At 36.7% G+C, this 16,229-nt stretch overlaps 1 protein-coding gene across 1 annotated transcript in view; it reads right to left on the bottom strand.

Moving 5' to 3' along the window:
• Nucleotides 1-270: 270 nt before the first annotated feature.
• The window catches only part of adcy2a (adenylate cyclase 2a), a 60,198-nt gene continuing 44,239 nt past the window's right edge, over nt 271-16,229 (bottom strand). Inside the window, exons 19-25 of the mRNA XM_038297358.1 lie at nt 13,052-13,136; nt 9,427-9,585; nt 6,685-6,831; nt 6,409-6,519; nt 6,207-6,321; nt 3,340-3,464; nt 271-1,665 (exon numbers count right to left, since the gene is read on the bottom strand). Coding sequence (XP_038153286.1) covers nt 1,513-1,665; nt 3,340-3,464; nt 6,207-6,321; nt 6,409-6,519; nt 6,685-6,831; nt 9,427-9,585; nt 13,052-13,136 — 895 coding nt within the window. The 3' untranslated portion in view covers nt 271-1,512. The remainder of the gene's footprint in view (nt 1,666-3,339; nt 3,465-6,206; nt 6,322-6,408; nt 6,520-6,684; nt 6,832-9,426; nt 9,586-13,051; nt 13,137-16,229) is intronic.

Raw genomic sequence — 16,229 nt, 5'->3', positions numbered from 1 at the left:
CAGTTTACAGAATGATTTAGTTGTGACCTCGATGAAGTGTCCACTGTCAAGTGTTTCCCACAGTCAAGAAGCAGTGCAGGGAGGTTTCATTGACTTCAACAGCTGTTTCAATTCCAGGTCTGATTAATGAAATATAATAGATCAATGAAGGATGCTGTGATTACTTTCATTATCATGTGTTACATCTAAATTCAGAACAATCCTGTCCAGTCAAGACTATTTGATTGGTAAATAACAGCATAGATGAGATGAAATACATAGAAATTTTATTTAAGATTTTTACAAAAACACACACAAAAAATTTTTTTTATTCCTTTTTTTTTCTTACAAAACAGCCATATATACTAAATCTACATGTACATCAATTAGGCTTAAACTGATCAAAACTTTAATGAAAAAAAAAACTAAACTAAAAAATGATCCTTATGTTCTTCGAGTTTGTTTGGCTCAGATCTGTTCAAAAGAGGCCAGGTGCATAAAAGTCTCTGTATTAAAACAGAACAGCACCAGTAATTTCCAGTTTTTGTTCTAAAAGTACATTCGGGTTTGATCGTTATTTAAGAAAAAGGTTCATGCCAATTTAAGTTCTCAGCTCATCTAAATTTCTCTTTATATGTGAATATGATCTACACTTAGGCGGGTTTGGGAAAATTCTACAACCTAATGGTAGCACATTCTCAAAAACTGAAAAGTAACAAGAAAAAAAAAATTATGTTCTTTATTTTTCACAATCTGTTATGCACCTGGCCCCAAATTCCCATTTTCTCTTGCTGGAGTTTAGAAAAAGAGGGTTCAAAATATGCTCTTTTAGGTGTTCTGGACTGTCTGCAGTATACAGTACATCCAAGTCTTGTGGTTTAAGCAGAATAAGAATAAACCGTTGTAATCCATGTAGCCTTCTTTTGTTTCCGGGCAGCCTCCACCTTTGCAGAAATAGGCTTCTCATGTTTATTCTGTGTCTAATAATACTGGATGTGCTTTTAAAGTACTTTAAACACTTGCAGCAGAACGTAAACTTACATTCATAAGACCAGGGGCAAGCTGGTGTTTCAGTCTTTTAGAAATACTCCTCAAATGTTTCGTGAAATCAGGCCTTTTTCACACCCAATATTCTAAAACCAAAAAATACTGTGAAAGGTGAGACCTGCTGTGGTGCAACTGGCATCAAAGCAAGTGTTTCTGTTGTCCAGTCCCTGCAACAAGCATCACAGAGCTCCTAGTTTTCTCTTTAATCCTGAAAAATAACAACATCTTTGTCTTTTCACCATTAACATTCAAACTGTAACGTAATTGTTGTGTGTACTACCCAATAACTAAATGAATGCTAGATCTGTGGCATAGTTACTCTGCAAGGTAATGGTAAGAATCTGTTTTCCGTCGTTATTGTTCAGATGTCTTCCTGAGTCACATTTGTTTTAACTACAGAAGCTCTAAATAGATGATAGTCCCTTAGTCCCCAATCAAAAACGTTTGGTTGGATCTGTGTAGATGTGCAGATACTCTGAACCCGTCTTACGGCATTATATTTCCTTGGGACAGTGAACGTGTCATCTCTGTGTGCACAAAGAATGTCTTGAGCTCTCCTTTGCCTTTGACGTTGATGATCCCTCTACAAGAGCACATGTAACCCAGATTATGAAGGATGCGACTTGTCTCTTCCGTCACCTAAAGGGAGAACAACGAGTCAAGCCTGTTTTACTCATTTCTTTAAGAATGGATTATATCCCTGTGGATAAAAATACTTCATTAACAGAAAAGTCCAGTTTCCTTCAACCATTCAGACAAGAAAGTTGTACATTAAATCAAACAGTACCTTGCAAAAGTATTAATACCCGTAATCCGTTTCATAACATGCCATGTTACAACCACAAATAATGATTTTTGTCTTAATAAGATTTCATTTGGTAGACCATCAGAGTCCGACTCTGTAGTTAGAGCAAAAGAGATCTTACAATCTAAAAAAAAATGAAAAGTGTAGTGTACATTTATGCTCAGGCAATTTGATTTAACAGCTTTTAGAACAATTTTTTAGGGAATGTTTTCCTATTTTTGAACAATGATGTTTTTAAAGCCTCAGATTCTCAGTTAATTGTAGGTCTGATCTTTGACTGGGCCAATCTAACATATAAATATGCTTTAATCTAAACAAACTGCATAAACAAAGGCACATTTCTTTCTTTTTAAATTACTGTTGTTTCCAAATAAATTATCTTATAAAGAGAAGAGAATATCTTTAAAAATGTACTTAAAAAACAAAATATCTGAAGAGCAACGGCAATTCTCAGACAAAAATTAGACTATGATGGAAAAAGTGTCAAGATCAAGCAGTTTTTCTGATCAACAATAAGAAAATTATGTCAAGGGGTTTTTAAACTAGTTAACCCTCCTTTAAATAAAGGAGAACTAATAAGTGTCAGCTTACCTGGAAAATTACATTCATTTTACAAATTTCATATCTGTAAATAGCAGCAGCCATTTGTTGGAAGAAAACCAGGAATTGTGCGTCGCTGCTCAGCAGATGGTTGATTGAATGTGTACAAGCTGTGAGGTACAATATAGCTCTCTGTGGACTAAATGGTGGCATCAGCAAGATGCCATGTGATGGAAACACATTACACCTTATCAGTGCTCAGAACAGATGCTAATATAAGATTGTTAGATGTCAGGGGATGCTAAAATGTCCCTTATTTCATAAATGATCATGCTGAAGCAAAAAGTATTTCTATTACTTTTAAGAGTGCCTTAAATGTTTTTAACAAATAGTTAAACTTACCTAGTAAGAGAAAGTCAATCAAAACTTACAATGTGACGTCTAGTATAAAAGTTATTTTTGAACTTGTCAAATAGTTACTAATCATTGATTATTGACTTAGACAACTTCTATTGTCATTTTGTATACACAGAGTGTATACAAAACAAAATATTGTTTAGTGCAGCTTTTCAGACACTAAAAGAAACATTTCTATTCCATAACGTTCAGCAGTGATCAAATGTAAACAGTGTGGGAAAAACACATGGTGAACAATAACACATTGATATACAAGTTCAGAGCATTATTATATATGGTGCAAATATGCACCATATATAATATTTCAGTTCTTGTTAAATAACTTTGGTCAAGATGGCCTGTGCCACCTTATCATTACTGCAGAAAAAAACAGCACTCCTCAAAAATGGCTCGGATGAAATACTGAATTTTTAAATACTATTTGTTGAACATGTTCAAAACCAAGGAACTACATGTATATTAACTTGTGATTAATTTTGACCATAAAATGTTAGAATCACATCATGTGAGTTTTGATAAAAACAAAAGAAAAGCCATTTCATGTCACTAACCTGTATTTTCCCCAGGACTCCAGTGCTTTCCATTCTGCTGGCTACGTTTACCGTATTCCCCCAAATATCATACTGTGGTTTCTGAGCTCCGATGACTCCAGCGATCACTGGACCATGATTAATACCTGATCAAGTAAAACAGGTCAACAACGAAGCTTCACATTCATCTTAATTCAGCATATTGATGAAGAATCATGTTGAGAGACATAAATAAACAAAAGTGATGCTTTACATTATACTACATATAAATAAAGTTAAATAAATATAATATCAAATACTTATTAAATATAGTTTATTTGTTGTATTATTGTTTGTATATGTTGTATTTCTTTGTAATTATTTGTTAACGTAGGGTGTATTGTCAAGAAACACACATTTGGTCCTTTTTATTCTAAATCCCAGCACACAAGCCGTTTCACAAGTGCTCCTAACATTTGCAGCTAAGTGCAGCAGAGCCCTTAATCCCCAGCACAATTAGACCCCCAGCTTGAGATTTTAATGCAATCTGAAGACAGTCCCCTGACTTGTGTGAAACAGAAAACACACATATGTGTAAAAGCTACATTGTCAGACACATAACCAGTGGTCTTGAAAACTCATGAAAAAAGAAAAGTATTCCTTTCTGATGGGGGTTATTAGGTCGAGTCTTGAAGCCACAGGGATGTAGAGTCATCCAGTCACACGCAAGCACACTGCTGAGTTAATGGAGCATCTCATGCTGAGACCTGCACAGCCATGTTAGAGGTTGCAAACTAACTCTTACAGCTTACAGGGAGCTAGGACATGCCTCTCTGATTCCCCACCAAGACCATGACTTTTTCAGACCAGTGGTGTTTCAGATATTGGTGTATGATTGTGGGGAACATTAATTATCTTGACAGGACAGCAGTTCAAAGCAAGTGAAAAGACATTTTACTGACATTTACCACTATGTGCAATAAAGCAAGAACAATAGCAAATTTCAAAATGAAACTGACTTCTTTAAACACATGTTGGGATTTAAGACTCAGTGCTTTTGATTGATGATGTGACCTCTAATCTATTACGACTAGAAAAGTTATGGCTGCAACTAACGATTATTTTGCTAATCGTTTAATCTGTTGATTATTTTTTCAATGAATTCAATAATAATTGGATAGCAACAGGTTGCTTAAAGAAGATTTTTTACAGAATTAAACCAGATGAAACTACTATAAATGTCCACATAAGGATAGAGCGTATTGCCAAATTAATAAGTGTTTTTTTTGCTGCTCTAAAGGGATGGCTGTCAGCTAAAGCAATGTTTTCATGTCTCTAGACTTCAGCTAATGATTAATTGATTACTAAGTTAGTTGAGGATTATTTCAATAATTGATTAATCAGGATTAATCCGATTTATTGTTTTCTATAACAAATTATGACTAAGTTGCTTTGAAGTTACCATCTCTTTTAGAAATTGAAACTAAGAATCTATTCTAAAGGTTATTTAAGCAACTTACTTCTAAAAGGGAAACTTTCATTGCTAATATACTTTACATTCAATAACCACAGTAATATATATTTAGCTATTATTTTTTTTGTTAATCTAAATATCATCCAAAAGTCCTCCAAACTTTGGTATATTGGTATTCCTAAAGTGTGGGTGTTTTTCTTTAATTGCAAAGGAGTCTAATCCATTCCCTCCTTAGGCCTTGTAAAACACTTCTTGTTCATAAGAGGCTTAGCATAGGGAATGGGACAGTGTTGCCCCTTATTTTTGATGCTCTGGTGGTTCTTGAAGCAATGAATACAGCTGCAGTCAACACTTTGTGAATCTCCCTAAAAAAATTATTGGGGTATTGCTTCAAAATCAAAATTGTGAACAATGTATAACAACTTTAGCCACTATAGCGCTAATCCTATTTCAGAGAACCAAAAATGTAGTATATCTGATCAGGTCAGTGTCATATCTGTGTTAGATTAGTTAGTTTCCCTGTTTAAGGGGGGTTCAGAATGAAGTAAAGAGGCGCCTCAGGTCACACGATCAATTTAGTAACAGATCCGACCCTCTCAAGTCAGATAGCTGAATACTTGCTAAGAGGAGCATGCATAGTTCATTGATACATGCGGTGCTGTATATTAAGCAGAATAATCTGCCTGTACAGTATAACAATTATCTCTCTTGCCTTATTGCAGTGTCAATTGGGCTACGTTCACCAGATTAAGGAAGGTAAGAAAGCACAGAACAAGCAACATCAGCCGTTACTATTGCTGCTGTAGAGAATTCTATGTGGAAGCCACGGTAATGACATACAAGTTGGATAAAATGCGACATGACTGTTCAGCCTGCGAATAATCTTTAAAATCAGATCAGATCTGATTTAGGACCACATATGCAAGCGGCTGGTTTTAATATTTTTAGGTGAAAAGATTGGAATTGAGGCAGTCAGATTGCCATGAAAAAGTGTAATATGAGTCTCATCTGCCTGCTGTGTGCACGTAGCTTTACCATCAGGGTCTCACCCCGATTTTCTAACAGCGTAATGTAGGGAGTAGATGGTTGGTGAGAACAGAAATCACTTTACACTATTCTGTATTCTTCTCTGCTGAACCCATTTTTTTTTACATTTTAGCCAACTTAGTGATCTCCAACTGTTACTGTATTTACCTTTTATAGTGGGAGGAGCCATTGTTATGTAACCATAATATGGAAGATATCAGACTGACCAATGTGACGTACTGAGCCACCTACAGTCACAGGGAACAGCTAGACTTATGCACAGACTGCATAATTACAATGTGCTGAAATATCTTTGTTCTGAAAAGTTGTTTATTTTGTCACGTTTTCTACCATAATACTGTGATAGGGTTTGAGTTTTTTTTTTGTTTTTGTTTTTTATGAGACTCACCAACTCTGAGTTTAAAGTCGTTGAATGAATGTTTGTTGATGACATCTAACTTTCCCACCAAAGCAAATGCAAACTCCACCATGGTTCCTAAGTGCATATACTGTCTGTCATGCTCCTGAAAGAGAGCAACAGCTATTTATAATACAGCATTTCAGGCATTTACCATTATAGTAAGAGAAAAAGGCCAGTACAATAAGCCTACCAGGGTAATGTACTCAGGAGCAGTTGATGTGTTAAGTCCAGTAGCTGCCATATAAGTACTGCCAATGGTCTTTATCTTCTCCACACCACTAAATTTAGGTTTGGAAAGCAGCTGTGGAGAAATTGAAAAATACTTGACCACAAAATATATATAAAAAACAAACCCTGAATAATGATATTATGAACATAATTGTCAGCAAGTCTGCCGGTTATGCTGATTACAATTCTGCATTCAAGAGGCAATGTTATGAAAGCTTTAAGACTGATGGCAATTTACCTCATCAAAGTCGGCAATGATTTCATTAAGAAGCCTGAGACACTCCAATCCTTCCTTGTTGACGTCAGATTCAGTGTAGAACTCTTTAAAGTCTGGGATAGAGGCAAACATGACACACACCACATCGTAGGACTGGTGGTAAAGATCCTGCAAGAAATCAGCTAAAATCAGCTTGGAAAGATCTCAACATTTAACATCCCTTAGTTAAAAGTGCCGACAGACAGCTAAGGTCAGACATATCACCAAATATCACTTCTGTCTAAAATCCATGAGGCCATCAACTTTGATCCTACTTAGCAGCAGACTCGTCATTCTAAAGTCATCTCATTACCTAAATTAAAATATGGATCCAATCTGACTTTTCACATCTTACAGTGTAAAAAGTGAACATGGTATAAAACAAGACTGACACTAATGACATGGAGGAGTTTTAAATTTATCCTCAGCTGCCAAGTGTCAAGGAAAGATTTTTCACTTCCATGAAAAATTCCAATTGAGAGAAATGGCTGCGTTAATCTTAGGGTGGACTATACACTCACTGGCCACTTTATTAGGTACACCTGTCCAACTGCTCGTTAACACTTAATTTCTAAGCAGCCAATCACATGGCGGCAACTCAGTGCATTTAGGCATGTAGACATGGTCAAGACAATCTCCTGCAGTTCAAACCGAGCATCAGTATGGGGAAGAAAGGTGATTTGAGTGACTTTGAACGTGGCATGATTGTTGATGCCAGAAGGGCTGGTCTGAGTATTTCAAAAACTGCTGATCTACTGGGATTTTCACACACAACCATCTCTAGGGTTTACAGAGAATGGTCCAAAAAAGAAAAAACATCCAGTGAGCGGCAGTTTTGTGGGCGGAAATGCCTTGTTGATGCCAGAGGTCAGAGGAGAATGGCCAGACTGGTTCGAGCTGATAGAAGGGCAACAGTGACTCAAATAACCACCCGTTACAACCAAGGTGGGCAGAAGAGCATCTCTGAACGCACAGTACGTCGAACTTTGAGGCAGATGGGCTACAGCAGCAGAAGACCACACTGGGTGCCACTCCTTTCAGCTAAGAACAGGAAACTGAGGCTACAATTTGCACAAGTTCATCGAAATTGGACAATAGAAGATTGGAAAAACGTTGCCTGGTCTGATGAGTCTCGATTTCTGCTGCGACATTCGGATGGTAAGGTCAGAATTTGGCGTCTACAACATGAAAGCATGGATCCATCCTGCCTTGTATCAATGGTTCAGGCTGGTGGTGGTGGTGTCACGGTGTGGGGAATATTTTCTTGGCACTCTTTGGGCCCCTTGGTACCAATTGAGCATCGTTGCAATGCCACAGCCTACCTGAGTATTGTTGCTGACCATGTTCATCCCTTTATGACCACAATGTACCCAACTTCTGATGGCTACTTTCAGCAGAGTAATGCAACATGTCATAAAGCTGGAATCATCTGAGACTGGTTTCTTGAAGATGACAATGAGTTCACTGTACTCAAATGGCCTCCACAGTCACCAGATCTCAATCCAATAGAGCATCTTTGGGATGTGGTGGAACGGGAGATTCGCATCATGGATGTGCAGCCGAAAAATCTGCGGCAACTATGTGATGCCATCATGTCAATATGGACCAAACTCCCTGAGGAATGCTTCCAGCACCTTGTTGAATCTATGCCACGAAGAATTGAGGCGGTTCTGAAGGCAAAAGGGGGTCCAACCCGTTACTAGCATGGGGTACCTAATAAAGTGGCCGGTGAGTGTATACAAGTGCTGAGTGTTTCACATCTTGCCACAATTAAGGTGCACCTTAATACCTTAGGAATATTAATTTCAATCAACTCATGTGGCTACACATAGTAATATACATAAGGTGTTTCTTTGGGAGCCAAGCTCTATGACCAGAGACATGTAACAGACGTAACAGAAGGAGCATTCAACTACTGTAACTACCAAGATACAGACACCCTCGGCACCAGGTCATGAAATCTAAGCATTAGATAAAATAAATTAAAGAAATGAGTTTTCATAATGAGATATTATGTGCTTAACTACTGTGGGGAAGTCTCAACAATCCAGTCCTGTAGTCATTCACAGCCCTCACAATGAGTGCAACCCACAAAACAGATTTTAAAGAAGCAAGCTCTTAAAAGTGCTTTATCTGAGCACAATAAGTTAAAGATTTAAATGTATAGTGTAGAAATTTTGAAAAGACCCCCCCCCCTTCTCCACCTAGAAAAAAAAAAGCACATGCACAACCCTGTACCCGCTCTCAAAAAGAAACTTCTATTAAAAGGGTGTAAGAGCATGTACAAGCCCATTTCTCCTCGTGCACGCTCTGTGTAAAAGTTGCTGTTTGAATCACTCATACAAGCTTACTTTCCAAAAGAAGATTTGCTATTTTTCCACTATGTCAAACTCACCACCGGTAAGTAAAAATGGGGATGAGCACGTAGGACGGCCTTCCATAAATATATCACCAGAATGACTGACAATTAGGAGGACAACTTATTTTGATGATCCACCGGAAAAAGAACATCCTCCACTAGTCCTTTAAGTGTGAAGAAAATAAGCTTTGTTGGAAGATATTTTAATTGCTGCATGGCATAATAGTTAAGAAAAAACACCATAACAAAACTATAACGCTGGTAATTATAGCACATTTGCATTAAATCTGTATACGTTTCCAACAAAGCTTATATTATCATACACAAATACAGTATGTGCCAGTAGGAAAAGAAAAATCACCAACCTCATTTTTCCAGTTACGAGCCAAGAAGTGTTCTGCAACATGTGCAGGAAGGACATTCTCCAGTAAAACCCGGTTGAGATTCTCCATTGTTTCAATTTCCTCACATTCTTTTTTAAACTTGTTCTTCCAAAGAAAGTCCAACCTACAGTAATATTCATTCTGTTACAAGAGGACACAGAGGTGAAGAGACTGAAGAGATATCAGTAAAGCTTGCTTCCATTAAGCACAGAAAAACACACATAAATGACATAAATCTGAACATTGGCACTGGAAGGGAAAGAAAAATCTCAAGACATTCATTTGTATTAAAGATAACCTGTTAAACAGTAACAACTGCAGCTTTGTTAAAATAAAATTATATCACTTATTTATATTTTTGTAATGCTCCAATGATAAAGGTGAAAAATCTTATAAAATACAACCCTTCAGAAAACACAAGGTGTTAACTGCAGCTACTAATAACCCTTGAGGTTGCACATATTTCAGTGGTCCTTTCTGCTTTTGCATTTTTAATATACACTGCTCAAAAAAATAAATGTTACAAGGAGCCAGCAGATACGTTTGGCCTCGATACAGAAATGTTTCGGTGTATGACGTCAACGCATGAACCAGAGGCAGAAGGCTGAAACAAAACAAACATGGCTGCACTGGTTTTAGCTGGAATACCCTCTTTTTCTCTTTACAAAGCAAATAAAAGCCTTTCTGGGTGGTAGGACGGTTGCATGTTCCCCGATACCGGATTAGGTAGGAGTTTGTATTAATCGTTAACTCCACTAGTTCTGAAAGAAATCAAACTACTAATGCTGCTGGGATTGGCTAAAAACTCAACATGGGAAGCAGGTACCCAATCAATTCGAAGAATTGAGTCCCTCCCTTTTGCGAACTGTTACTACACTTCCTTACAGATCGATCGGCGTTGTAGTGACTAGTTATCTATGAAAAAAATTAAAAATTAAAAAGCAAAAAATAAATGTAAATCAAATAGTCACTTGAGGAATAGTGGGTTTCTGGTTTTACGCAGTACAAAAAATTCTCAAAATACGTGAAAAATGCAGTTCGGTGAGTTTATTCCAGGTTTCTTCAGGAAAAATAAACATGATACAAACTCAAAAAGACTACTTGCCACATCTCCTGGCCTGGTTTCTGCCTTTGTGCTCATTTCACCTGATTAAGGCTGAGTGACTTGCCTTCTGAAAGGCCTGATAGACTGCAGCTAGAAGACTGGAAGACTGGTAAAAAACCATAAGCCCACCCACTTTTCACCTGAGCTACCTGGAGTCCATGTATTTATACACCAGACACCCAAACAAAATCAATTAACTAATTAAACAATTTACTAAGAAATAATTGTATTCTAAGCAACTACTTTCAAACAAAAATGCAACAAATAACCAAATAAATACAAACTAACTAAATAATCTAAGTTCTAAAACAAAAATAGAGAAATAGCTCCTACAGGCGTAGTTCAATTTTAATTCTACATGGTTTCAATCTGTTTTTTGGCAGGCCATCATTCAACTCCTGGACAGCCTGTGATGTAATTTGGCATTGGTGCAGCGGTGCAAAAGTGGGTATGCACCATAGGTGGCACATATGGAGGTGAACTAGAGGGGTTGTCCAAAGAAACAGTCCCCTCTGCTTCTTCACCTCTCCTCCTGAGATTGGTGGGTGGAACAAAACATACAGGAACTACTGAGACTGAAGCCACAAGAAGCTTAACACCATCATGCACAAGGAAAATATGAAAGCTCTGGATAACACATCGAAATCTGTTACATGGGCTCAGTGTGAACTCGCTCTCATCTGTGAAAAGCACAGGTCACAGCAAACATTCTTCCCACAGCTCAGATTGATGTGCCAAGCTTTTTTTCCAAGCTGCACTTAATGAGCCCCCTCTTCAGGTTGCAGACACCACCTCTTGCTACCTTCATGGGCGAGAGCATTGATAAAGCGGCCAAAACATCATTCAGAAAGGAAAAAAATGAGAAATTGTCTATGGTCACCACCTGCTAAACCACTTCTTTACCAGTTGGCTTGCTAATGGCCTCTCATTTCCACCTACTCTCTGTTTGTGGTGGACTAGCGGTTAGAGAGACTGCCACTCAGCGTCCCTGAGCAAGATCCTAAACCCCACACTCTCCCTGGGCCCTGCACAGTGGCAGCTCACAGCTCCCCAAGGACATGGGCTAAATGCAGTGAGTTAATTTCTCCAGTGTGAGATACAATAAAGTTCAATTATATTATATTCAATTCAAACCAGCAGATGAAACTGATTCGCCATCAGCGCTACTTTCTTACTGGAAAGGTTGATTTTCAAGAACAGTGATTGACTTGCAATTACATTGTGTTGTTGAGATGGTTCCTTTATTTTTTTCAACAGTATACTTTAAAATCTCTCTATTTCACAACATATAATAGAAATGGACAGGAAAGCTGGCCATGTTTATGGGAGGTTAGATGGAGTCAATTTCAAACCACAAAGGATCTGAGGAAACAGCCTACCTTTTTACTAGGTGCTACACAGAAAGAGACAAGAGAAATTCCTAAATCTGACTCATTTTAAAACAAAACTTGAAATGAGTTCTCCCAGATGGTCTTTATCTAATCTGACTGGGTTAGAGTTGTTTCATAAAACAGAATAATCACAAATTTCATTCTTTCGATGTTCGAAGCGGGTAGAGACGCAACTAAAATGACTTGCAGCTGTAATCAAAGTTTGATATTCTACAGTATGTGGATCAATCCTGAAATGATAACTACAAATGGAAAATGGGAAAGCGAAATAAAATGGTCTATGAAGTTTCTTACCCCTCACAGTTATGTAGCTTTGTATTTTCTGGTAATCCCTCATGTTAAATCTCAGTAAATTGCTTTCAAATTTAAACAACCGGACTGTGAAAAATAAATGAATGAAAAGCAAAGCAGTAATATTTTAGCATGACACTATGAGACCTCCACCATGTGAATCAAATATGGTCCTGTGGCATGTTGGTGAGAAAAAAAAACAAATCAAACTTGTAAAGGTTATACAGAAAGCACCCTTGATCCTGTGTTTGGTTTGATATTTAAGAACTCTAAATCCATTAAGGAAGATTTTGTTCACTGTGAAAAACTGCCCAGAGCCATCGGTGATAATTAAGTTTAGAGGCAGATATCTAGCTTCAGTCAGGTTTTATTCAAACTGCTTTTTTTCTGGAAGAAGCTAATCAATCACGACAAGCTGTTTTAGAGATTGCAACCAGCCAGAAAACCTAATTTGCGTCTTAAGAAAAAGAAAAACTAAACTTGGGGCATCATTAACTTTAGGTTGGGGAATTCAGAGTATTAAAATAAAAACAGTCTGACTGAAGAAAAACACTGGAGTGAAGAAAAAACGAGTTATAGAGATGAAGCTATATTTGGAATCGGCAGACCATGTGCACAGAGCATCAAGAATGGCATGAGAGGAAATGAGAGAAAAGAAAAGTAAAAAATTATTTGACAGCTCCAAATTTAGGTGCATAAAGACACAAATAGACAGAGAAAAGGTTGCAGAGATACCTTTTGGTACATCTTCAGAAGTTGTATAATCTAGCATGCATAAAAAAAGTATATAAATAAAAAAATTAATCACATGAAGGCCTACCTGTCTGGCAAGAACCAGCAATGTGATGAAGAAGATAAAAAGAGAGACGGAGCCCATGGTCTTCAGATCCTTGAGGACTCCAGGTCTTAAGTAGCCAAGAAATAAAAAATAAATACTTTTTTGTTAGATAGTAATGATAATGGCAAATCTAATTAATGAAAAGAGATTCACAGAAAGCAACTGAACATTTTAAAGAGAAAATAATTAGATTTAGACTATTTAATTACACATAGAGATCACAATCAACACAGACACATGCCACATGAATGGTTAGCAGACCGTTTTATTCTAAGCTGTCACTCAGCCTAGACTGTCACTTCTGCTTTGCTGTGACAAGAGGCATTGGCATTCTTACTGCAGCGTGGCACTGTCATGCTGCATTGACTACAGCTATTCATTAAAAGCAATTAGAACTTTAACACAAACAATGACAGCTTATCTCCCGAATAACTCCAACTTTTGTGTGGACCTGTTTCAGAGAGTATTGCAATGAGCAAACTCAGTGGAAGCATCGCCCTTTTTGATGAAGCCCCAACCCACCATTATGGATGTAAGTAATGATGTAAACATATTTTGTAGAATTCAGAATTTCCTTTTAGAAAATAAGATGGAGCCCATCAGAAATGTTAGAAAGGAGCATAGCACACTGAGTTAGCTCCTTTTGAAATAAGGCTAAAATAAGGCTGAATCTCATAATAGCGGGGCAATAACAAAGATGGCTAAAGCAGCAAACGGCACTTGGCCTATTGGGACCCCAGGAACTGCACCCTGACTCCTATGTCAATTTGGCCCATATTCAACTCATACCCTGCTGGTGGAAGTTATAGCACATTATTTTTTATGGTAAGAAGTTATATTTCAATTCTTGGTCACACCCACATGATCCAAAATGTTCAAGTTCCTTTGGGTTTGGCTTCAATTGTTATTTCTGTATTTGTTGGTGGAATATGCATGTATTCCAATCTTCATAATACTGTGGCCTTGGGCTGATTGTTTTAGTGATTTTAGGGGGCACTGTGAAGAAATCAAGCCACGCCCATCACATGTCAGCCTAGATTGCTTTTTATTGCTGGTTGGAGTTGACACACAGCAACTATAATTAACCTCAGACCCAGTGTGTGGAAGTTATAAGTTATAAGTATACAATGCTTGGTCACACCCACGTTTTGATGCAGTGAAAATAATTTCCTAATTGTTTGATCCCCAATGCCTGAAAAATATGTAGAGTCAATTTGATATCCATTATAAGCCCCATAATGTCTGAGAACTATTCCTAAAAAATTTTGTGAATACAAAACCTCAAATTATATCACAGCTTTAATGTACAAATACCCACATTCTGAGAATTTGCTAATTCTATGGAGAGAAAAAAAATTGGGCAATATCAGAAATATTGTGATGACTCATGATAGATAATTTAACTCCCCTTCACATTAAAATTTTACCAGCTCCATCTTTTTTTCCCATAGAACCTAAAAGCACTCTGTTGTCGATCTTCTGTGTATTTTGTTAGTGTCTGTCTCATTAGGAGAAGGTAATATACCTTAAATAGACATCACTGAACAATTTCCTCTTAATGAATTTGCTTTCAAACATGAGCAAAGTCATCAGCTGCTACGTCAGGCTGCTGCATGTCAGAAAAAAATCTGACATGCAGCAGCCTGACGTAAAAAATAAAATAAAAATCTAAATCCTAAATTCTGTGCTCCAATGAAACTTAATTATTGAAAGTAGCACTCAAATGCTGCAGCATATATCAAGACCACACAGAGGAGAGATTTACTCACCTCCACATACAGAATGCTAGAAGCAGCCCCAACTGACTGCAGTCCAACCTACTTTTCTGATCATTCATCTAAGATTAATTTTACAGTATGGAGTATTGAACTTATACTTTAAATAAATAGTCACATCATATTTAAATAAAGAACCTCTAATCTTTCACATTTTGTATCCAAAACAAACACCATATTACACCATTATCATTATCACATTTACTCAGTTACATTTACTTGAGTAATATTTTGAAAAAATAGGAGTAGTTTTACTGTAATTCCTGTAATTCCTACTTTTACATGAATAATAAGTTAATTATTGCCACTCCTATTTGAGTTAAGTTTCTTAACATCTGAGTAATTTGAACTATTTCAAGATTAGGTGAACATGCAGTGCCAGTAGATATTGTCAGTGGACATCTTTTACTCTGTCTTAACATATATATACAGATATCACTGTAAGTTTTGATTTTCTAAGTGTTATGTAAAAAAATGTTTTATTAAAAGTATTTATTCAGCATGATTTTGCTCTTTTGTATTTGTGAAATTTCTTTTATTCTTTATGCTATTGAGCCTTTAAAATACCCAAACCAGCACATAAAGTCTGTCAGTCTGAATCATTTCTAAATAATAAATTCAATGTAAACTGTAAAAAGTATTTTTTCTTCAAATAAGTGCATATTTTCTTTAATTGAGCAGCTAAGGGGACACTTTGCCCATGGAATAAAACAATTTTAAATAAAAAATATGAAAAAAGGCTCCTATTTCGAGTGCATAATATCTAACGACCTTATTTTAAGGGTATAAATATTGATTCCATTGGCAGATCATCTTATTTTCCTGCTCAAATTAAGGGTAAATACTCTCGATGATAAGAGTAATAAGAGTTAAGAATTTTTTTACTCATGTTTACAATGTATTTACAGTGTATTGAACATTTACTTAATACTTGAGTAGCCTTTTTACCAATTACTTTTTAACTTTTCTCAAGTTATGTCTGAGATCACTTCTTTTTACTTTTACTTGAGTATAAAAACGTTGTAGTGTTACTTCTACTTAAGTAAATAGACTCTGATCATCATACCCTCAATTAATAGGCTTACTTAGGAACAAATTGTTCGACCAATCTTTTAAAGAAGGTCATTTCCGAATGCCTTTGCTGCTTTTCAATGCTGTAAAATGCATGAAGCGAGGAAAACAAGAGTGTGATACATTTACCCATTATAAAAGACTGCAGTATGTTACTTTGGTCTAATTCCACTTAAATCACAGTTAGGGATGCTATCTTGTACTTGATATCCAGCTGGTGTACCTAAATTGAATTTGCCACTGGGCCTCACAGGGATTCTTCCAGAGCTTTACATTTAGAAGATTTGTTTAAACCCTCCAGTCTTTAACCAGCA

Source organism: Cyprinodon tularosa, unplaced genomic scaffold (assembly GCF_016077235.1).
Source record: "Cyprinodon tularosa strain WSP-4 unplaced genomic scaffold, ASM1607723v1 ctg387, whole genome shotgun sequence".
NCBI classification, from domain to species: domain Eukaryota; kingdom Metazoa; phylum Chordata; class Actinopteri; order Cyprinodontiformes; family Cyprinodontidae; genus Cyprinodon; species Cyprinodon tularosa.
Note: the sequence above shows the minus strand (reverse complement) of the source record. Positions and strands in the feature narration are given on the sequence as shown.